The sequence below is a fragment of the Nothobranchius furzeri genome, chromosome 12, assembly GCF_043380555.1.
Source record: "Nothobranchius furzeri strain GRZ-AD chromosome 12, NfurGRZ-RIMD1, whole genome shotgun sequence".
NCBI classification, from domain to species: Eukaryota; Metazoa; Chordata; class Actinopteri; order Cyprinodontiformes; family Nothobranchiidae; genus Nothobranchius; species Nothobranchius furzeri.
Genome location: NC_091752.1, coordinates 2,354,033 through 2,378,454, shown reverse-complemented (window position 1 = coordinate 2,378,454; position 24,422 = coordinate 2,354,033). Strand labels below are relative to the sequence as shown.

The following is a 24,422-nucleotide window of genomic DNA, read 5'->3' as shown; positions in this document are numbered from 1 at the left end:
CCCATTGGACGTCCTGCTTCACACGTATCTGTGTTTACGGATGCGTCACTGTCGGGGTGGGGGGGCACGTGCTTGTCCCATACGGTGGCAGATCGCTGGCCCTCCCACACGCACGAGCACATAAATGTGTTGGAGCTTATGACAGTGAGGAGTGTGATCAGACACTTCGCTGCCCTTCTCGAGGGCCGTCATGTCGAAGTTCACACAGACAACCAGCCTACATAAATCGCCAAGGGGGAGTTCGATCCCTCCCACTGTTGCGTGTCGCCACAGATTTACTGTGTTGGACACATGTCCACCTGCTGTCCATCAGAGCCATCTACATTCCGGGGGTCCTGAATGTAGCGGCAGACATCCTGTCGAGAGGGGGACCCCGCGACTCCAACTGGCGTCTACATCCTGCACTGATATCACAGATCTGGATCAGGTTCGGGGAACCGTCTGTGGATCTGTTCTCGGCTCGCGAAAACGCTCAGTGTCGCCTGTGGTTTTCCCTGAGTCCCCGGGACGGACCCCCGCTCGGGGCGGACGCCTTCTCACACCAGCCCTGGCCTCGAATGCTCCTTTATGCATTTCCACCAGTCCCTCTGATTCCCCGCCTCCTGGACCGAATTCGGTCGGAACGGTTCTCGGTGATTCTGGTGGCTCCCAGACGCGTATCCGCGTCATGGTTTCCGGACCTGCAAGCGCTAGTGTCCGGCTCCCCGTGGAGGCTCCCGTGGAGGGCGGACGCCCTTCTCCAGGTGGATGGGATAATCAAACATCCTCCGGAAATAGGCCAACGGCTGTGGGTCTGGCCGCTGAGCGGTCACGCTTAGAGGCTTCTGGGCTGCAGCATGATGTGGTCGCCACGATTCAGAGTGCGCGGGCGCCCTCTACCATTGTGTCTTACGCTGCTAAATGGGCAGCTTTCCAGAACTGGTGCGCAGAGCGGAATGTTCAAGCGCTCTCCTGCCAGCTGGCGGATGTCCTATCGTTTCTGCAGATACTGATGGACAGGGGCCTCGCATTCAACACTGTTAAGACATATGCTGCAGCTATCTCATCATGTCATCAGGGTTTTGGAGATAGATCTGTTTTCAATCATCCCCTCACAAAACGTTTTCTAAAAGGTGTCAGAAGGAACAGACCTGTGTCCCGCCCGCTTTTTCCCCAATGGGATCTAACGGTGGTTCTGCGTGGCTTATCTGGAGCTCCATTTGAACCCTTGGACCAGGTCTCACTCAAGTTCCTGTCGCTTAAAACTGCAGAGAGTGAACGACCTAACCGCCCTCTCAGTGGCTCCCGCATGCCTCAGGATCCGGGAGGATGGCGGGTCTGCTGTTTTATGCCCCAACCCAGCCTTTGTGCCCAAAAGCATTAATGCTTCCTTCAAATCCAGGTCAATTTCATTGGCTGGACTTTGTCCTCCTCCCTATAATTCTGAGTAGGAGGCGGCTTCTCACCTTCTCTGCCCGGTGCGTGCGCTTGCACGATATGTGTCACGCACTTCAGGGATTCGTTGCTCACAAAACCTGTTTGTGCACTACAGGGAGTCTTCCCTTGGTCAGGCGCTGTCGGCCCAGCGCCTTTCACGGTGGCTGTGTGACGCCATTTCCCTCGCTTACACATCATCAGGGCGGGATCCCCCTGAGGCACTCAGGGCTCACTCAGCCAGAGGGATTTCCTCTTCGATGGCGCTCCTCAGTGGTGTGTCAATGGAAGACATTTGTCAGGCTGCTTCATGGGCTTCACCCTGTTCCTTTACTCGTTATTATTTACGAGATGTGTCTTCAGGATCCATCACTCGTTCAGTGCTTGGACCCCAGCAGGCTAAATGAATGCTTATGGCACCTCATTGGCCTTGCTGAGATGGATTTCATCCTCTTGTGGATGATGTTTTTTAGTGAGGGCCCCTCTTTTATCGTGGCTGCCTCAGTCTTTAAGCCTGGTCTGAGGCTGAACGTCCCCCACTAGAGGAGATTTGATTGGGTGTGTCCATTGGTTGTGTTAACCAGTGTGGCGTAATACCATCCAGCTGCGCTTTATTCCAATAGCAGCTAGCTTAAGGGCTAAGACTAGACGAAATAGAACGTTGGTTACGTATTGTAACCCCAGATTCTATGAGTCTAGTCACAGCCCTTAAGCCACTGGCCCCACTGGTTATGATGGGAATAAGAGCCATTGGAGGTGAGCAGTGGGGAAACTGCGGTTATATACCACGAGGGGGCCCACTATTGGTGGGCGTACATTTAAGCTCTTCATGATTGGCTGATGCGGAGATCATCTTTCCAATAGCAGCTAGCTTAAGGGCTGCGACTAGACTCATAGAATCTGGGGTTACAATACGTAACCAACGATCTTGCTACAGACATTGAAGGACCTAAGCGTCCTCAAGAAGTGCAGTCTGCTGTGTCCCTTCTTGTAAATGGCTTCGCTGTTCTTTCTCCAGTCCAGTCTGTTGTCCAGGTGACCTCCAAGGTATTTGTATTCCTCAACCACCTCCATTTCTTCTCCCATGATGGAAACAGTGTTTGACTCCACCCTGTTTCTTCTGAAGTCTAAAATCATCTCCTTTGTTTTGTTCACATTCAACGTCAGATGATAGTTTCCACACCATGCCACAAAGCACTCCACCAGCTCTCTGTACTCAGCTTCCTGTCCATCTCTGATACACCCGACAACTGCAGAGTCATCTGAGTATTTCTGTAGATGACAGGTCTCTGACTTGTACTGGAAGTCTGAGGTGTACAGGGTGAAAAGGAATGGTGAGAGTACAGTCCCCTGTGAAGCTCCAATGTTACTGATCGCCTGGTTTGATGTGCAGTTCTTCAGCCTCACAAACGGTGGTCTGTTTGTCAGGTAGTCTTTAATCCAGGCGATAGTTGAGGCCCCCACCTGTGTCTTCTGGAGTTTCTGGCAAAGTACATCAGGCTGGATTGTGTTAAATGCACTGGAGAAATCAAAGAACATGACCCTCACAGTGCTGCCTGCTTTGTCCAGATGACAGTGGGTTGGTAGAAGCAGCTGGATGATGGCATCTTCAACTCCAACTCCATGGCGATAAGCAAACTGCAGTGGGTCCTGAAATGTTCTAGTTTGCTTATTCAGGTGGACCAACAGGAGTTCTAGCACCTTCATGATGTGGGATGTTAGGGCAATCGGTCAGTAGTCGTCATTGACTGATGGGCGAGTTTTCTTTGGAACTGGAACAAGGCAGGATGTTTTCCACAGGACTGGAACCTTCTCCTGGGCCAGGCTGAGGTTGAAGAGGTGCTGCAGAATCCCACAGAGCTGCTCTACACAGGTCTTCAGTACTCTGGGTCTGACACCATCTGGACCTGCAGCCTTGTTCCTGTTCAGTCTCTCCAGCTGCCTCTTCACCTGACTTCTAGAGACAGAGAGGTGGGAGGGGGAGGTAAATGGGCCAGCAGCATCTCCTGACTTTGTTGAAGACAGATTTATAGAACCAGAAGAGTCCATGACTGCATTAGAGGACAAAGGAGCTGGTGTGTGTTGGATCAGAGGAGGATGGGATGTCTGATTGGCTGGGGACAGGCGAGGAGGATGCTGGGTTTGTTCCTGAACTGAACCTATTGAAGAACTTGTTCAGTTTATTGGCTGTGTCCAGGCAGCCATCTGTGCAATCCTTCTTCTGCTTGAAGCCTGTGATCTTCTTCATCCCTGACCAGACATCTCTGATATTGTTCCTCTGTAGTTTGTTCTCCAGCTTCTTCCTGTATGCCTCCTTGCTGTCTCTGATCTTGATCTTCAGTTGCTTCTGTATACTCCTCAATAATTCCCTGTCTCCCTCCTTGAAGGCTCTTTTTTTCATTTAGAAGCTTCTTCAGTTCACTGGTGATCTAGGGTTTGTTATTAGTGAAGCATCTCACTGTTCTGGTGGGTATGATGTTGTCCACACAGAAGTTTAAATAGTCAGTGCTACAAATGCTCAAAAAGTGAAAAAAGTGAAAAAATAGCAGTAAAAATCCTCTAAGCTTCACAGCACCAGAAACAGAAACGTAAAAGATCCCAAAAAATACAGTTTTTCTTAAGATGCTAGAAGAAAAAATTGTCCAAAAAAGGCAAAACTTACATGTAGTTAACAGAGCTACTCCAACATGCAGCCACCCAGAGCAGTTGTAGGGAGTTGTAGTCTTTGCGATAAAATTGGCCAGCGGGTCAGTTTTAATATATTTTTGATATTTATCTCGCGGGCCACATAAAAATGCTCCGTGGGCCGTCTAACACATGTGCTGTAGACAGTTCAATCATTCTTTTAACTTGTATTATTTTTATCTAATTCAATACAATTGATCACAGTGCAAACGTTGCATTTTAGCAAGTAATTTTAGAGAAGATTGTCCACTTTTCTTAAGAATATAAAAAACACCGTATCCCTCTTCTGACTCAGACTTGAGACCTTTACCATGCTTTCATGTTTTCACCTTCTTCCCTCACTGACCTTATATAACAAATAATTCCCAACCCAGTTTAGTCGCAGGTGACATTTTAAGACCCACATTTATTGATCTTAATGGAAATGTGTATTCTACCTTTCTTGCGTCACACATAAAAAACATTAATGTATGTATTTTCCCTAAATTTACATTGAAAAAGGATGTTGCCAAAACACAATCTACCAGAAAACTTTATTTAAATATTATGAAACAAAAAAGCATGAATAAAATTAAAATAACCACATCAATGAAAACCCAGGTGGACATGTGTTGTCACTAGGTTGACTGAGTGTATAAAAGACAAAGGAATTTTAAAGTTTTACCTACAGTGCGGATTCGTTCTGCAAAACCAGATTAGGGAATTTAACAAAAGCTCACTCTGTTCTATTAGTAAACAAACAAAAGCAAAATGCACTCAGACACTCCTGTTTAATTTCTCTGTGTCTGTCCCTCTCCGTGAGAGTCTCAATGCCACTCGTTTTCTAGTCCATCTCCCAACTGAAAAGGCTGCCAACCTCTGGACCCTGCCAACGCACGCCTCTCAGCTGTTCCCTAACCTTCATTTGGCAACGAGACAATAGAATAATAGTTGGGCCCCACCTCCCTGCCCTCGCCAATTTTCTACTCAGCACCACTTGGTTCTGAATTTCTGCTGTGGAGGGGATGCACCCAGCAGGCCATGCCATTGTTATTTCTTTCTTTTAAAGATGAGAGTGGCCCAAACGTTGACTTACACGCTCTGGTTCATAAATCATCCCTCTGATGGAAGTCAGAGTTGTATCGTACGATCGTAAATCCTTCTGAAAATATCAACACTGGAGTCGTTTGTCACAAAAGGTGGCTACCATGATTCATTACACATAACTGGCAGTGGCATCAGAGCTCCACCGCGTACTGAACACTCACACCACCTGTCAGCGCCAAAGCATCCCTGTGATGCTGGAGTCCCAGTGCCCATTGGTATGAACTCCTCACCCGGGGGGTTAATTGGTGGCGGCCGCTCGGCCTGCCATCTGACAATGGCAGGGTGTGGGCGTGCTGTGCCGCCGATGGCCCAGCAATTTAAAGGAGAAGCAGGGATGGCACACTCCCTTTGCCGTCACCCAGCTCTCTGGTGGGACTGCTGACTGACAGGACTGCTCTTTCTCCTTCAGGGTTTAATGTTTGCCCACAGACAGCTGCCGAGGATGGACTATAAATACACTCTAGGCTAACTGCTGAGTGAAGGGGACGGGGTTTGGGAATGCTTGTGCAAGCAGGTTCGGCTAGACCACTGTATAGTGAAGAAAAAGGACACTGCAGGTTTTCTGGCTGATGTTCAGAAAATAACAACTTGTATTTTAGCCCCAGGTTGTTTTTGAGCATGCATCAGTGTAAAACACTAAGAACATAAATAAAATGATGTTCATCTCATTTATTAAAGGTATGTGGCCTCCTTAAGGTTGGTTTAAGCTTGACGCGTCTGCGAGGTCCGCACGGCTCAACGCGGCCAAATGACATCATTTTAGCAACCGCGCCCCACCGCATGGTCTCGGCGCGGACCGAAGTTTCTGCACCGCGCACCTAGGAAATGTTCTAACCACGCAGACAGTGAAAAAATGTTGCAAACAACAGTGATTTCTACTTCTACTATACGTAGTGTTGGATGCTTGCCGTAGAGCCCCGTGCTGCCCCCTACAGTCTGGGAGAATATTGGCTCACACGGAGACAAGACACAGAGGGTAGGGAGACACCATAAAAGCTGCAAGTTCCGACGTGTTTCATCCACGCAGATTGTACATTACTCAAGCATAAACCAAGCTTTGCAGTTTAAAGCAGTGATACTCAATAGGCAGCCCCCTCATTCTGACCCTCAGACCACCAGCGCCTCCCACTCTCCGGACCAGACCTTTAAGGGTATTTAGTATGAGTCCCCCTTGCTCTAACAGCAAGTATAGAATGAATGAATGCCTTGTGAGTCGTTTTCAGTGGGGAACAAAATCTCTGGAACTCCTGTTTCAGGATGTAGAAGTTAGATGGAGGAGTGGGGGCCAGAAATAGTCTTAGTCATTAATTTCATGATATTTGGACGTCTGCCTCTGTTCGCTCTGCAATGTTGACGTTTTATTTCTACAAATAACACAAGCCTGGAGGAGTTCTCCTGTGTTGTGAAGTTGCTGATGCTAACAGTTAGCTTCGACTAGCCGAGACATGCTCTGCTCTCTCCTGGCTGCAAAATCAACACAACCTTCCACAGTCAAAAGCCAAGATGGGTGAGTCCATGAATGCTAATTTTACAGTGTGGCATACATCTATGTGGCTTTTTCTGAGCCAAGTGTTTTCTCATTTATGTCTTTCTGAGGCTAAAGCAGGCAATGAGGGTTGAGGATTATTTTCACATTCATTCATTCATTCATTCATTCATTCATTAGCGTGACATCGTATTTCAAAACAAACAACGCAGTTCTTAGTAAACCTCACCTTTAACGTTGCATTAAATTTGATACAGGTGGCAAACTAGAACAGTTTCAAGGAATTCAAAGTGGTGTTCTTCTTTTCATGAAAGAAACCATAGAAGACCCACAGGACACTTCTTCTAGAACACATTTAAGACTTTCTTTTTGAAAATATATAATACTGTTGATTATTTCTGATGAAGCACTTCTATAATAACATTTTATGTTCCCCAAGCAGATGCAAAGGTACTGGTGATTTAAAGTTTAATAAAATAATTAGAAAAATATAGCTTTGTGGTGTCACTTTGAGTAAAATTCATTATTTTAATATGCTCTCATATGCAAGTGACATTTTTCTAAAAGTAACTGAAAACTAACTAAAAGTAGTGTAACTCAGTTACATTTTTGAGACAGTAATATGTAATTCAAGCAAAAAACATTTTAAAGCTGTAGCTAGTAATATAAAATGTATTAAAATTTTAAAGTCACTTGCCCAACACTATCGCCCACCAACACCAAATTTCAGCTCAACGTCTATAAACATTTCAGAGCTAAAACCATTTTTGTGTTTGCTAAACACTGAGAGTTGAGCCACCCAATGATTCATGATTCACTTTGTTAAAAATATGCACTCAAAGGCCAAAAGCACCATCACACCTTTCAACTTTCAGCGGCAGATGATAGGAAAAACAGGAAGTGACACGTTAGAAATGAAATGTAGACAATCCCAAACAACACCTGTCGTGTAGAAGTGCTAATGTGCAATCAAAGATGGGAGCAAGTAGGAAGAAGGTGATAAATAGTAAATGAAGAGACTTATTCCTGAGACAAACTCCTAGGGGAGGTTTTTGCACGCAGCATTGAGCCGAGCAGCCAAATTCTTTCTGTTCCTGTTTTGTTTAAAGAGCAAGTCACCCCCAAATCAACTTTTTTAAATAAGACAATAAATTAGTGTCTAAACATGCTGTAGTGTAGTCAATAATTTGGCACTTTAGTGCATATCAGATAAAATTATAATTTTCCTTCTAAAACTGTCAGTGTTGCGCCATCTTCAGGTAAAAACTCTGCACTGCATTTTAATTTAAATGTGCCATTGTTATTGGCTAAGAGGTACCCTATGACGTCAGCTGGTACCATATGATGTCACAATGTCGTTGTGTGCATGTGTGTGTGTATTTGCTAGCAGCTGCTTCGCCCTCTCGGTCTGCCAGGCAACAGCATTTGTTGTATTATTCAAACAGGAAGTGGGAGTGGAGTAAGAGTCTATAGGGGGTGACTTGCTCTTTAAATACATTTGTCTCACGTACATCCAAGGTTTAAGTCTAAAATTATAATCGTGCAGATTTTCAATAACTTCCTGCATTGTTGTCATCTACATTAAAACAGGCTTTTGAATGACTTCTACAGCCGCTGGTTTGTTTCTATTGCTTGATAAATGACAGCCAAACGTCTGCAGAGGAATGGGCGTGAACAACTGGGACAAACACGAGAAGCGTTTCCTAATGAAACATCTATATAATGCATTAAACAAGTAGGAGGTGCTGCTAATGTGAATACACTTATTTTGTCTGGTGGTGACACACTTACAGCACCTGAGCTGCTCCTACTTCCTGTTCTAGTCTTTAGTCAAGAAGAGATAACTGTGTTTTTGCATGCATCTGTCGCCAAGGAGACCAGACATCACACCATACTGATCTGCTTCTCTCCTCCCTTTTCCCCTCCTCCTCTTCTTACATCCATCACTACAGCTCTCCATAAACACACAATAAAAGTTACAGAGAACCATTACAGTGTTTGATGACTTTGGGTTTTACTTTTTCTGTTCTAATGTAAGTTGAACTAATATTAGTGTAGATTCTCAGTTATGCATAATCGTACAATCCCAAAATGTGTTTTTAACCCTTTGATGCATGAATTATGAAATCTTCAACCATGTTTTTTTAACAATTTTTTTCATTCGTCTTTAGGTGTGAATGAAACAAATTTCAACAAATATTTTTTGTAAAATTTTATAATTTACAAATAATTTATTGCATGTCCACCTCAGTGGGCAGCGTGCATTCTGAGCATAAAATATGTTGGCTTGGCTTACTGAAGTCCAAATGGAGAGGCTCAAATGCAATAAAGTCTTCAACAGCTGTGCTTAATAGCAAAAATAAATAAATAACAATTTTGAGTACCTGTCCACTGTAGTGACCATTATGCATCAAAGGGTTAATAAAATGTAAAAAAAAAACTAGATGTTCTGCCCCTTTTCCCTGAAGAATGGGGATCTCTGAGCTTTTAAACTTTTGTAAGCTACTTCTTTTTTTGCCACTTGAATCCCTCTCCTCCCTCCTGAGTGGCTGTCAGGCTGATGTGGAAGTTTTAACTATGCCCACTCTGGAGCTATTTGCATGGGAGTTCAAAACTGGAGATAGTTCAAAGTCCTGGACCTCTGCACTGTTTCAGTTCAGGTTAGGAAGTCTGATTGAGCAAGAAGTGAAATGTAACAATGACCAAACCAAAAGACTGAAACTCTATTTTAAACCAAGTTCAATTGTTTTTCAGCACGAATGCCTTGTGAGTTGATCTCTGTGAGGAAATAAAGCTCTCATGCTCCTTTTTCAGGAACTCAGTTAGCCAGAGGAGAGGGAAGCAGAACACAGATGATGAGCTGCTAATGCTAATGGTTAGCTTCTACTAGCCGAGACGTGCTCTGTTCTCTCCTGGACGCTAAACCAACAACAGCCTTTCCAGTTCCGGGCCAAGATGGCTGAGTCCATGAATGCTTATTTTTAATGTGAAATACAGTTTACTGGCGTATCTGCTTAGAACGTTTCCCCCTCGATTTTCTACCGCCGGCTAATGCAGGAAACAGTGGTAGAAGACTACTTTCATCTACCATCATATTTCTAAAATTGCAAGTGAAACACGGTCTATAAATGGAACTCTGTCACAAATAATCTTCCAAACACATCAAAGCATCCAGACGGAGTATCAGGACTAGTACCTTCATTAGAAATCTGCCATATCCAGTCCTATACATCTTTACTGCCCTCTGGTGGAGGACATGCAGGTGGAAAGGGCCAGTTTTATTTCTGTTACAGTGAAATTGCTAAAAAAAAATTTATATATTTAGAGTGAACACCAAACGGTAAAAAGTTAAACAGTGCTATTATTGTATAGTTATTTAATGTTTCAAGGGTAAAATTAGGTGCAGATTAGCTTGTTTTTATGAAATGATTGTGTACAGGATTGTAAATTTTTGTTTTAGGTGCAAATAAAACAAAAAAGGGAGTTTTCCTCTCCACTGTCGCTATATGCTTGCTTAGTATGAGGATTGCTGTATAGTCACTGACACTAGTTAGTGACTCGATGACATTTGCTGGGTTCCTTATATAGGAAACATTATTTCTGATTGGCTTAATGAACTGACCTGAACTGGAATGTTTATTATGTGAAGTGCCTTGAGACGACTCTTGTCGTGATTTGGCGCTTTATAAATAAACTGAACTGAATTGAATGTGGGGAACTACAAAGGAAGGATGCTTTGTAAACAAACTAGGAGTACACATTATACAAAATACTTTTTTATTACTAAAAAATGTTATAGTAAGCAGATTAAATCATTTTTTGCTTATTAAGCATTTAGAAATTTAACGTTATGGGATCTGAGTACCCTTCTGATCCATGATTCAGACAAACGGACCCAAATATCAGGTGAAGAGGCGTGCCCCCCCAAGATCACAGCCATGTCGTTCTCCGACTTCACCGTTCTCCAGTCGTACATCGTTTCTCTGTCACAAACGCCTGGCTGCCATCAAAAAGGATGACTCTAACTCTGACAGGATGCGACACAGGAAGCCGCTCTCTCGTGCGCACGACAAGCAGATGAGGGTCAGAGAGGCAAGCGTGGTCTCTGATAATAGAAGAGTTTCAAAACTATGCCAGTCGAGATGTAGTACAAAAAACTGCACAGTTCATTTGGTTCAGTGCAGATTGAGCTGAGTGTAAGCAGCTTCAGATGCTTTTCATAGACTCTCCCTGTAACACAACATAAATTACATGTTTTACATTCAGGAGGTGGCGAGCAGAACGAAAAAGGCGCAGGTATGGAACAATACATTAGAAGGTGACAAGATGAAGAAAACTTGTGAAGTGAGAGGCAGAGAGAAAAGTGAGAAAGGGGCTCCAGGAAACAGCAATCAAAGAATAAAAAAGGTGTGAGAACGTGACGCTGTGAAGCGCTGAGGAGACGGTGATACAGTTGGAGGACAGGCGAGGTGAGGGGAAATTCCTGCGAGGGTTTTGCTCAGCTTATGCCTCCTTGTTTATCAAACCTGTGGAACAGGGAGACTTCACGTCGGTGTTGAAAGCGAGCGAGGCATCCGTACCTGTGCAGCCTGCCCTCCAACAGCTCCACGTACTTGACGGTGTTCTCTTTCAGCCGGCGTTCTGTACGAAAAGAAAGGCACAAAGAGAACAACAGGCTGTTACTTGCACCTTCATTTGCTACTTCTATTGAAAGCGATGCGGTTACCTAGCAACTAATCACAGCTCGAATACTATTAAAACCCACTTGTCATTAGCTGTGGCATACATGGGCCCTTTTAGAAAGGTAGTCATCATCCCACTTGGTGACGGTTTTGTGCAGAAAAACTGCGACAGTGTAGTTTAGCACAAAGGGCCAGCTGGCTCTCTAAACAAAAACACTCATCTGAGCAAAGATCATTCCCTCTGCTCTCAGAGGAGATCAGATTTTAGACGGCCTTAGGATAAACGGGGATTTGATTGCAGCGTAGCTCCTTATATCGCACCAGATTTTCTGTAGGGCAGCAGTTGGATGGAAAGCTGATGTTGCTTCCTGCGCCCTTCTGCCAGCAGCGAGCTGCGCCTGAGGAGGCTGCTGAATGCTGTTCCCACTGGAGAGGAGGGCAACGCGAGCACCATTAATGAGCTCATGTATGAAACATGAGAATCTGCCCCCATGCAGCAGGAGATCCTCCAGCTCAATAGGATGCACTTTAATCAAATGGTGCTGCATTTGCACAGTAATGGATCAAAATTATTCATGTCCAAGAAAATGTGTGATTTTCAGAAATCTGATTTTTTTCTTTTAAATATGGAAGATGACAAGTAACGAATGTCATTTAGATTTAGTGCTAAAGGAGTAAACTACAGCAACATTTGCTGGTATTTTATAAATCATACAGAACCAGAGCTATTGCAAAGAGCTGTGAAATAGTTGAGGTCACAAAATTTACATTTAAATTTCATTAAATAAAATAATGAACTTTTCAAATAATGACTTGATTCATTAAGGGGGAAACTGCTCTAAGTTTTTTGTCCTTACAACAAGACATGATGTGTTCTTTTTTAGGTCTTTTAGACGGAGTTAAAACACTTTTTGCTAGAGTTGGGGTCAGAGTCTCACTGGAATACTTGTAGATGTAAATTTTCAACTTTGAATGTTATTAGGTGGATAATAAAATACTGTTTTTCTTCTTATTTTCTGCATTTTTTTTACTTTTCATATGTTTTTCCAATTTTTATAACCTTTGAATTTTTTTAGTTCTTATTTTTGCTAATTATTAAATAAGTTCCTTTTGTAGACTGCAATCCGACGCTTACATGCCACACCCACACAAATGCGCGTTTGCTCTTTCTTCTCAAACCCCGATCAGCTGTGGCAGACGGCTGCTTGGTTTGTTTGAGGTTATTTCCTGTGAAAAGGGAGTTTTCCTCTCCACTCTCGCCACATGCTGTTGCTGTAAAGTCTCCGACAAAACAAGTCTGTGACTTCATGCAATCTGCTGGGTCTCCTTCATAGGAAATTATTAACTAATTGACATAGGGGGCCTAAGTCTCCTCCCTTTTCGGTCGGCTCGAACGAAAAAGTGAATGCAAGTCAACTATTTTCTAATCCGCTTTGCCTTAGACCCTGGATCACACATGTTGTACTTCAGTTTAAATGAAAACTAATGATGGGTGTTTCGACTAAGCCAGTCACGCATGTTGAGATTTATCAGCTTGTAAAAGTTCGTAATTAGAGTGACTACACAGCAGAACTCGGCACGTCACATATGTGACGTCACCACATAATCTCCTCTCCCCTAACGTAGCTGCTACTTACCAAATGGCCAGATTTATGGTAGTTCTTTCCTTCTGAAAGGAGGATTTCAAGTTCGCTGAACTTACAGCCATTCTCCCTCTGCTTTTCTTTGATGATGTCACTTTAGTGAAGCGCATTTGTAGTCCTGAACTTATTTTCACATAAAACTTAAAATAGCATTTCCCTCTGTTCGAAAATAAGCGTGTTCTTGGTATCAAAATGCATCATTAAAATTCACGGACATCATATGTGAAATCCATGGCACATAACAAGCGTTTTTGGCCCCGTTGACTTGCATTTATTTTTTTGTTCTTCCGGGAACCCATGGTCCGGAAGTAAATGGGCGTGACTTAGGCTCCCTATAAAGAACTGAACTGAATGGATTGAAAAGTAGGTTCAATTAGAATGTCGTGACTTGGTGCTAAATACATAAACTGAATTTGTTTGGAAAAAAAATTGAATAAAAGGCACACTTGGGAGTTTTGCTTGCTTTAGTACCCCTCATGTTCATTATAATTCTCTGTGGTCAAAGCAAAAGCGAAACTTATCTCCTCGCTGTGCGTTCGTCTTTTTAACACCTTAGTCTAACAGCTGAAAGGTCTCCTCAGCCTTCATTAGTTTCTACAGGAGTCATTCGTCACTAAATCAAACAAATTAGCTGTGTTCATAAAGCATGCTAGAAACGTGCAGGAAGCAAACTACATCTCCACCATGTCAGCTCCACTCCACTCCACAGCTCCCTCCACCAGAAGTAGCAAATACAAAATTAAGCAAATACTTTATTTAAATAGCTAATACATAAAATAATAATAAAATAAAATAAATCAACCAGAAGTAGCAGCTCAGCAACTCTGAAGATGCAATTGCAGTATTCTGGCCACAGAGGGCGGTGGTGTCTGAGTGGCATTACCTGTAAATGGTCATTAGCACATACTGGCTCTGGAGAATGATTTAAAAATGTGAAAATGTTGCATAGTATCCCTTTAAGTGAATTATCCCACTGTGCGATCACTAAAGGCTATTCTTCTTCTTTAAACTTTATATATATATATATATATATATATATATATATATATATATATATATATATATATTGGGGTGGGCCGTTATCGGCGTTAAGGCGCTGCGGCAAAGCCAGCCTCTTATCCACGATAAAAAAAATGACGCCGTTAATCTATTCTCAAAGTTGGGTTGGGATCTGGGTCTATACTAAGTAAACTATGATGACTTTCACATTGCGCGGATGGATACCTGGTTGGCGCGGATGTATACTCGGCGCGGATCATCGTACGTATGGACCGATGGTATGGACGGACGCCAGGCTCGCGGAGTTTATTGTTCCCCATGCAGCCGAACAGTCGCACCTTCGCCACCAGCAGCGCTTCTCCCTTCTCATCGCGCGGGACAAGTAAATAATTTATGTACGTTCACCAGAGTTTAATCCATAAATCCGACTTTCATTCTTGTTATTTTGTTTTGTTTACCTCCGACATTTCCAGCCGGGCTTTCCCCGGGCCACACTTTACCGTCCGCGGCCGAAGCAGCGCTCGGATGTGAGAAAATCGAGACAAGACTTTCTCAGACAGATGCGGTTTCCAACTAAGTTTAGCTCTTTTAGCAGCTGTTTATTGTGATAAAGTGATAAATTGTTTCTACAGGTCGTTGTTCATGTGGCTTCGACTCAAATTCGCCTGTAATAATAAATGTTTTACTCATAAATGTGTATATTAGTTTAGAAAAGTTGAGCTAGGATAACTCCCCTTGCCGTTTTCAGAGACAACAACAGCAACAGTTGGCTTCTGCTCATACAGGTGAGCTGTGGCATCATTTCCAGCTCTCGCTCCAATTCACCAGAGGGGAACCTACATGCAAACTAAAGGGGGGCATTGGAAGGGCACCCCAAAAATTTTACCCCCTCCCTAGGCCAGATAGTTTGTGTGTGTGTATATCTATACATATCTATATACTTTTTTCTTTAGCAGGCCATATTGTGCAGAAGAGAAGATCTAGTTTGTCACCAGACAATGTGAACAAGCTGGTGTGCTTGAGTGACTGGTTGGAGAAGGAGAAATAGAGCTTGGACTGATTGACCAAATGCTACTGACTGTAAATAGTTAATCATGACCTATTCTGTAGACCTACAGTGCAGAATTTGTTGAACTGAATAAACAGCTATTAAACACAAATACTTATTGATCATTATTTATTTTCATCATCAGTTATCGTAGTAAAACTGCTTTATCAGTCTGTAATGCATTATTGAAACAAGAAATACACCTCCATTCTCAAAGACTTGCTTTTATTCATTATCTAGGTAGCACACACATATGCCTTTGGCAGAATTTGAATGAGCCATTTTAATCTAGATTAATCTAGATTAATTCCAAGACTGCAGTGAGATTAATCTAGATTAAAAAAAATTAATCTATGCCCACCACTAATATAGATAGATAGATAGATAGATAGATAGATAGATAGATAGATAGATAGATAGATAGATAGATAGATAGATAGATAGATAGATAGATAGATAGATAGATAGATAGATGTATATAGCAGCAGTGGTCTAGATGTGAAGTTAGTTTGAAAACTTCAAGGGTAGAATGTTTCAGGATTCAACTAGAAGATGACATAAATAGAAAAATACAACAAAAGTCCTCGTCTTCCCCACTAAAGTATAGACGCACTCTAAGCTGGCCTCATAAATCTGACATTTCTGACATTTTTACGTCCTAACAGACAGTCTGGGTTTGCTGTCTCACACTCCTGTTGTGATGGTTCTCACCTTGAGGTCAGAGCGCTCAACGAGGTTAACAGACGAACTAAAGATGTGGGTCACACACTTTTCTACAAATGGAGACACTTTCTGGGAATGTCATCATTTATTGTTGGAATATTGGTTTAAAAGTTTAATTAACTAATTAAGCACAAGAAGTAACCTAACTGAGAAGGTGATTTCCCCCTAAATCAAAAACCCACTTTTTGATCCAACAATGTCACGTTGCGGGGATGGTTTGGACCCAAAATGCAGACCACCAGATGACAAGAGGCAGGAGTTGGCATAAAGTAAAATTCCTTTAATTTTTGAAAGAGGAAACTAAATAAATCCAAAAGGCAGCGAGCCAAAGGTCAAAAATCCAAAAACCTGGTGACTGGAACCAAAGCTCACACAGAGCACAAGAACTGGAAGACGAGATGCCAAAGCTTCACACAGAGCAACAAAACAATGCTGACAAAACAACAATGGACCGACACAAAACAGAGGCAAGACAGGGCTTAAATACACAGGGAGGAGTAATTAGGGAAACGAGCAGCAGGTGTGAGGAGTGAGGGCTGGAGGGAAAGCAGGTGACTACAATAAGCTAAATGGGAACAGAACCAGAGGAGGGCAGATAAACCTAAAACTAAACCTAAAGACTGAGGGAAGCAGACAAAGGACACATGAGGGCGCTATGAGGCACAAAAGGGGAATCTAAAGAGGGATGGAGAACATCAGGAGACACGTGGGGAAAGAAGCAGACACAGACCATGACAAACAATTGGTAGAAAAAGACATTAAGATTATTTTTCATTAAGTCAGACTGGTCCTTTAATTAAGGCTCATTCATAAGCTACGATAACAGGTTGAAAGAGGACATCACTTTATTATTTTTAGATTTCAGATTTCAGATTTATTGGCCAAGTAAAATTACATTTACAAGGAATTTGTCTTCGGTAGATGTTCGCTCTCTAAAACATACAACAACCATAATAGTAGAGAAAAGTCAAAAACGGACAAAAACCACTTGAGTTCAAAGCCTCGGCTCACTCTCGTTCACTAGAACTCATCCAGAGTCGCCTAATTGGATGTTCTGAATCACACTGAGGTTTGAGAGATAATTGTATCATTGTCTTGATGATGGTTATTAGACAGCAGCAGCTTAAGGATGTGACAGGCTTTGGGGGCAGACACACAGCAGGGAGAAAGACACACACACACACACAGATTGCATTTCAGAAAGAACTGATAGAGGTAATTTATGAGGTCTGCACATCATAAAAAATAATCAAGCCCAAAAGTTGTTTAACTGAAAAAGTTTGCTCAATCAGATTAAAGACTGAGGCACCTGGAGTGATTCGAACGAGTCTGATGAAGAGATCCGGTGCATCGGATTCCAACAGCTCACCACCCGTCATGTAATTTCTAGATCCTATCTCACCTGTCACATTCCACTCATGCAGGTTTTATTAGGCAGGATGCAACGGGATCGGGCTTTTGAATATTAAAGACCAAGTTCACTTGTTTTTTTCAATACATTTGCCGTGGTCTAGTATAAATTATTGCCTTATGAGTCAATCGCTGTGAGGACAAAAACTGTTTCAGGAACTAGAAGTCAGCCAGAACAGAGGGGAGCAGAAGACGAAGGATTTGGCATCTTATCTCCTGACATTCTGACATCTCACCTCTGATTGGCTAACAGCAACATGACTCTACCACTGACTCAGTTTACTCTGCAATGTTGATGTTTTATTTCCACCAATAACACAAGCCTGAAGGAGTTCTGCTGTGTGGTGGAGTTGCTAATGTTAATGGTTAGCTTCTACTAGTCGAGAGGTTCTCTGCTGTTTCCTGGGCGCTAAATCAACAACAGACTTCTCTGCCGTGAGTCGAGATGGGTGAGTCCATGAGTGCTAATTTTCTGAGTGAAGTTGACGACTGGCTTTTCTTATCCAAGCGTTTCCCCGTCTATTTTCTATCGGCAGCTAATGTGTGTGTGAACCAGGGTTCACACACACACGTGCACACACACAGACACACATTTCAGCTTGATTTACACACAGCGTAGCTGCAACGCTCCGACACAGACATGGAGCTCACCCAGGTTTCCATCTCTCCCTGTCTCTTGAGGCGCCGTCCCTTATAATCAGTCAGCTGATTGTTGACCCCCCCCCCCTCCCCCATGAGTGTTTCTACAGGTAAAAGCTCATTGTTTCAGAAAGAGCTGAAATGGGGGGTCCCTCAGGCATCTGTTCTGGGTCCCCTGCTCTTTTCAATCTATCTGCTCCCACTTGGCATGACCTTCCGCAGGTGCGGTATCGACTTCCATTCGTATGCCGACGACTGCCAGATTTATCTGCCAGTAAAAGAGGGGTTGTCTGTCTCCATTAAGTCTCTGGTGGAATGCGTGGAAGATGTGCGTTCATGGTTGTCGGCCAACTTCTTAAGTTGTAATGAGAGCAAGACTGAAGTCATTGTTTTTTCTATTTAATATAGTGTAATATTGTTTTTGGATGGTAAAAAGTGCTGGGGACAAAACTTGACTTTGGAAAAAAAAGGGGGGTCGTGTCCTCCCTGTCCCCTCCCAAAAAATGCACGTCCATGCTATTGGCTAATGCTGAACAGCACTCAATTCAAATTGCATAGGACTCTATGGGACAGGGCAGACTTAGCAAAAATAAAGATTACATATTGCCTGCATCATATCACATAACAGGGTCAGATTATCACTTTTACAGATTTAAAAAAAAAATTATACATAATTCCTGAAAGGGGAAAAACTCAGGATTGCTGCTTTAAGCCTGACTATGAACATAAAGCTTGTATAAAATGATAAAATAATAAAATTGTTTCTATTTATGGAGGGGGGCAGAAAGTCACAACTGTTTACTTAATAATCCTTGTTATATTACTCTCACCATCCTGTCACCATGCCAACCAGTGAAGAAACAGTCTTTTCTAGCCTCACAGATCATTTTTAAATGGAGCACGACAAAACATAAAGCAGTAGGGCCTCCCCCTGGGTTCAGAGGGACCAGAGCTCCGGGTAATATTGCCACTTCCTGTAAGTCTGCAGGAGGCCGCCGTCACCGGCAGCCATGCAAATAAAATCAGCGCTAAGGGAGGTGCTCCGTTACTCCCCGATAAACACGGCAGTATGTTTGTTGCTGAAGGAACTTCACAAAGGCGCTCTGAGGGCCTGGATGGAAAATTCATGAGCTCAGCCTCCCCTCACACCAGAGATCTCAGCAGGCGTTAGACATCACTGATTGCTGCCAAGGGCACGGACCAAAATGGAAGAGGTTGTTCGTTTATAATGGAAAACAAAACTGAGATCCTTCTGGCAAACAAGAAGAATCTGTTTCTGTGGTGAAGCTGAATGTAAATCAGACTAAAAAAGCAACTTTCATTAAAGGCCTAGCACTCTGTGAGGAGTTGAAAGGAGCCAATTACAAAGAAGGGAACCAACCTTCCACACTGCTGATTGGCTGTTAGCTTGGATGTTTTGCATAGTGTACACATAAAGTCATATTTCATCTTCTTCCATCTCAGTTTAACAGATGTGACTGGAGCATCTTGGGAGAATGACCGGAGGCTAAACCTGGGGTGGGCAATCCTGGTCCTGGAGTGCCGCTAGCCAACATCTTTTAGCTCCAACACACCTAATTGAATGGTTGATTGACTTGTTCACCAATGTATCACGCTCTGCAGAAACCTGTTAATCACCTACTGATTGAAATCGGGTCTGGAGGAACAGGGAAAAACTAAGCATGCTGGATAGCGGCACTCCAGGGTCAGGGTGGCCTACTCCTGGTTGGACTCTAGTATATGTACTGTTTTAGAGACAACCAATTAGGTAACAATGTACATCAAATAAATATTTTTGTAAAATTCTGGCATTAGTTTAGGACAAATTGAACCACATATACTGATTTTTCACATAACCCTAAACAGGACTGCTATAAAAGCTGAGAAGAGCTGCTATGGATGACTGGATGTCCAAGAAGGGTCTTGTATACATAAAAAGTTTTTTTTTTGTTCTTTTCATAAAGGTCCTCACTTGAAAACAGAACAGTACAGATAATCCAGATTGTGACTGTCATATTCAAAATAATTGAGCATATTATTTATGCTTGCCACGTACCATCAGTGTGTTTTGCCATCTTTAATGTGCTGACTTTGTAAAGCATGCCTTCAGAAGAAGAGGGCATGTGGATAATTTAGGAGGCATAACAAAATAAAAGCATGCTTTTATCTAAACTGAGATACAAATTAGACTACTTGAACAAATATATATGATAATTAGTGGTAAAAATTTGTTTTAAAATATCTCATATTAGTTAGCTCTTAAGGGACTGTGTTGTGCATGGCTCCGCTTTCACCAAAACCAGGTTTTAGCTTCACATCTGCAAATCTGACAGAGATATAGACATGTATGTTTTTACTAATGATGACTAGCTTCAGCGTTTATCTTAGCCAAACTTTACCATTAAAGTTTATCATGTAGATGCCGATCCAGTGATCACTTTCTGAGAGTTTCATTAAAATCCATCCAGTGGTTTATTAGAAGTTTCACTGAAATTACAGAGAAAAACGATTTTCTCAGCTCCCCTCTGAGTTTATGAGCTCCAGTAAAACAGATGTAACCGTTACAAACCTTTAGCGCTGACAGGATAATGACAAAGGACTATTAGATAACTGATATACAATTCCCTGTGATGAGGTTGGGGCCTTTGATGAGCCTGCTGGAGCTAACGACTGCGACGTGTTTGGATCTGCTACTGCAACATGAGCATCTAACAGCTCCCTAATTGGAAGTGAAAAACGCTTTAATTCCTCCACTGCTTTGTAACGACTAAAGCATTGACTGACTGAGCGGCCTTTGTGTTGTCAAACAAATTGCGCTAACACAACACCGTCGACATGCGAGCTGTGAGAGCCGGCACATAATAAGGTGGAGGAGAGATCGTATGTCTTTGTGACTGAGCCGAGACACGGACCGTGATTAATGTGCTTCAGGCTCGGCACCACAGGTTACACAAGCGCACCGTCAGCATATGCAGGCAGATCGTACGACTGTATGTGAACACAGCAGCAGGAGAGCCAATGAAGGAAGAGGGACGGGCTGCTATCAGACAGGCAATCAATAAGCTGTGATGCTCCGGCGCTGTGCAACGTATTGTGAGGTTCTGCACAACCAAAAAAAAACAGCACTTGTCATAAAAAAATGGCAGTGTGTGTCAACTCAGAGCAAAGACAGGTTTCAGCTCTGGATGCAGAAATGTTTGGCTGGAACACTCACTGCTGCTATCACTCGAGCCAAACTTCATAAGTTGAGTGAATTCAACTGCTGCAGGCTATAAAACAGCCCCCCCCCCCCCCCCCCCCCCCCGAATCTGAGACGAGTTCTCCCCAAATGTGCTATCCTGAAAAACTTGTGAATGCACTTCACCTGCTCACAATCTTGCTCCATTAATCTCACGTCTTATTTCTCCATCTTCCTGAGGGAAATTTGAGTTGATTTATTTTCCACACAAAAAAAAAAAATCCTAATTCAGCACCGTCGTCTCCCCGGGAACAATTCTGTCTAAACAACTCAGGCTGTCGTCAGAACAGCGCTGCTTTAGGCTGGAAACACACGCCAGTTTATGCTAACACGCTCACTGTGACAACACAGCCATGTTAGCATAAGCAGCCACGAGATGCTCTAAAATACGATTTCACAAATGACTCACACCTCCTTTTTGTCACCTGGCACCAAATGGTGAGCAGTAATGTTTTTGCCTGTGTTTGTTAGTGAAACGCTGCCTGATGCACCGGGCGGATTTTAGTTAAACCTTCAGGAAAAACATTATTAACATTTGAGTTCAACTCTATTCAAAATGACGACTACGGGTAACCCACAAAATGCCTAAAACACATTCAGTTTCAGAGACATTAAAGGTCTCATTCACTTCGTGAGTCGTTTTCTGTGGATAAAAAAGCTCCGGAGCTTCTGTTTCAGGGGTTAGCATTTAGGAGTTAAATTTGGAGTCTTACACACTAATATTCGTTATGTGCAAACATCTCCCCTCCGACTGGCTAACAGCGATGTGACTCTTCCACTGCCTCCGTTCGCTCTTTTATCTTGGGTATAAAAAAATGCAGCGTTTCTGTGTTATCTCCCCAAACGTGTTTTGCCATGTTGTAGAGCTGCTAATGCTAACAGTTAGCCTCTGCTAACTGAGACATGCTCTGCTCTCTCCTGGCTGCTAAATCAACCCGTTCTTCCATGACTGCAAGCTAAGGTGGGCAGGGCAATGATGACTAATTTTCCCTGTGACGTCAACGAGACTGGCTTTTTTTTTTACCTGATTGTTTTCCGATCTATTTTCTTTTTGAGGCTAGGCGACGGGGGTAGAAGAAAATGTTTACATCTAGCATGCGCGTGAAACTCAGAGTGACCAACTGTATTTCAAAAACAGCTAATATTACACCGTTTCTCAGTGAACGACAGTTCGGTGCCATAGTAGCTGAGAATGTTTCCTACTGGGATCAAATTTAGTAAAAACTAACCACTCAGCTTCTCGCAACTAAACTGCACAAATCATTTTCTTTTAGATTTGAGCAAAAGGGCTAACTCCATAAATTTCTGCTAAGGCTTTGCATAAATTAGCAATGAAAATGTAATTTTACTCCTTCCATCAGCTTTTTTTTTTCTTCTTTCTTACAAGAGCTGCTCCAAATTTCCAGACATGGTTGTATTCACTCCAAAGCCACGGGAAAAACTGAAATTTTCTCAAACTTCCAAAACAAAAACCATGAAACAATCTCCCCGGTCTCCTTCATCGCCACCTCTCCATCGTTCTGAAGTTCTTTAGGAGAAGAGCTATCATACGCTCCATCATGTACTCACCGAAAGCACCCTGAAAGAGGACGAGTCATGAATAAATCATATACGTCCTCGCCTCTACTAATCGCACGACCACCAGAGAAAATTGCATTTGTTAAATAACAGAGAGTGACAGTATTTTGATGTGCACTTCAGCTGACAGGCGTGCGCGGTTTGAAAAGTCTGCACGAGGAACGGTAACCGTACGTGTAAGATGGTGGACGTCCAGCAAGATACAGTGCAACTGCATCACTGGGAGGTATTGAAAATATCAGGCAGTTAGGTTACCTGTCAGCTGCGCCAGAAACACGCTGATAAATAAAGAACAACTCCAAGTTGGAGCCTCCTCACTCGCGGGGTCACGTGACCGTCCTATTCAATTATTTATTTATCATTTTAGCATCAATAGCTCTCTCCTTCAGGTCCAGAGTTAAACTTTCAGCAGGGATTCAAACCTCCAATTTGGTATTCATCAGCACTCACGCCAGCAGCAGTTAGGGGCGTAATAGCTCCCACACCACACAGCACTCTGGGAGGATTCTGAATTCAACAAGCTGAACGTGTGCAGTTAGATGAAGTCATTTCCAGAAGTATATACGTGGTTGTAGACCTCGCGGGAGGACAAAAAGCCCTTTTTTTCTAGACGAGGGAGGCATATTGTGTTTTTCTGTTGTGGGATGACACTTGTAAGACTCAGAAACAAAACAAAAAGGATGACCATCTTGAAGTTGACAGTAATTTCTAATCCCCCTCCAGCTGAAGAGTGGTAATGTGCTGTTTGTGGGCTATCAGTTACCAGCAAGGGTGTGCCAACCCGATTATTACCAAATGAGATGACAGTTTAATGAATCCCTTTCTTGGTGTCTGTAGCACATTGTGAAATTGCACCTTCCACCATAACGTGCGCGCCCACTTAAGAGTTTGATCGAAACGCACAACCGATTATTAACTGGCTGTCCTAACCCACCTGACTGCTGTTCCTTTGTTTGGCGGCAGAATTAGCACGTCACTGCGCTCCCAGCCTCTCTGAACTTCAGATCTGCATTTTTCCCATTTATTTATTGAGGCACACATTATGTCTGAGGCGTAATTGAGCTTGTCTGTGGAGGAGATTAATGTAAGTCCAACAAGTCGAGGTGTTCTGGGTTGTGTTTCGGTTACAGGTAGAGTTTTATGCATCTGTGAATTGAAGTGAAGAGATAAGAGGTGGTTTTAAAACGATGGGCTTCGGATGAAGAATCACACCAAGCCTATGCAATACCTCACACTCCATTCAAAACTGGGTGCAAGCCAAACCAGGAATTTGAGCTACGACCACAAAAGGGTGCCCCCTACTGACAGGAAAGGGTGCAGCCGGTCTAAACAATGGAACAGATGAGTACCCACAGCGGTGGGTGAGTCTATTCCCTGGGTTGCAGCAGTAGACTGATCCATGGCTTCTCTCAGTCCTGATGTGTGCTCCTGCCTCTGCGCCTCAGAGTGGGAAGTGACCTTTTTTAGAAATCTCCCTCTGACCGATGGGCTGCAGAACGTAGCAATGCAGGTGGTGCCGTGAAAATCTATTTAAATCTCTGCCAGCGCCGGCATGCCAAATCAATACCCCCGACCCTAAAAAGCAGGCCCCGTATTTATGCATCGTCCAGGTCTCCGATCTGTCCGATCGCTGAGGCATCATGCGTGGCTTGGAGGTAAACTTCAGACCATCAGAAGCTCATTCTCCCCATCAGCCCTCTTCTTCTGCACAGGCCTGCTGCTGCTAACTCATTTAAAAGCCGACCCCCCGCTAACAGCAGATCACTTCTTCTTCATTTGGGAGCAAAGTCAT

At 43.2% G+C, this 24,422-nt stretch overlaps 1 protein-coding gene across 4 annotated transcripts in view; it reads right to left on the bottom strand.

The window, feature by feature from the left end:
• disc1 (DISC1 scaffold protein) overlaps positions 1-24,422 on the bottom strand; it is an 86,612-nt gene that overhangs the window by 21,410 nt on the left and 40,780 nt on the right. For all 4 annotated transcript variants that reach the window (XR_008565636.2, XM_054749831.2, XM_015943947.3 and 1 more), the window contains exon 10: positions 11,251-11,311. Coding sequence is in view for 3 of the 4 variants with exons in the window: in XM_054749831.2 (XP_054605806.2) it covers positions 11,251-11,311 (61 nt within the window). In the remaining variant the exon portion in view is untranslated. The remainder of the gene's footprint in view (positions 1-11,250; positions 11,312-24,422) is intronic.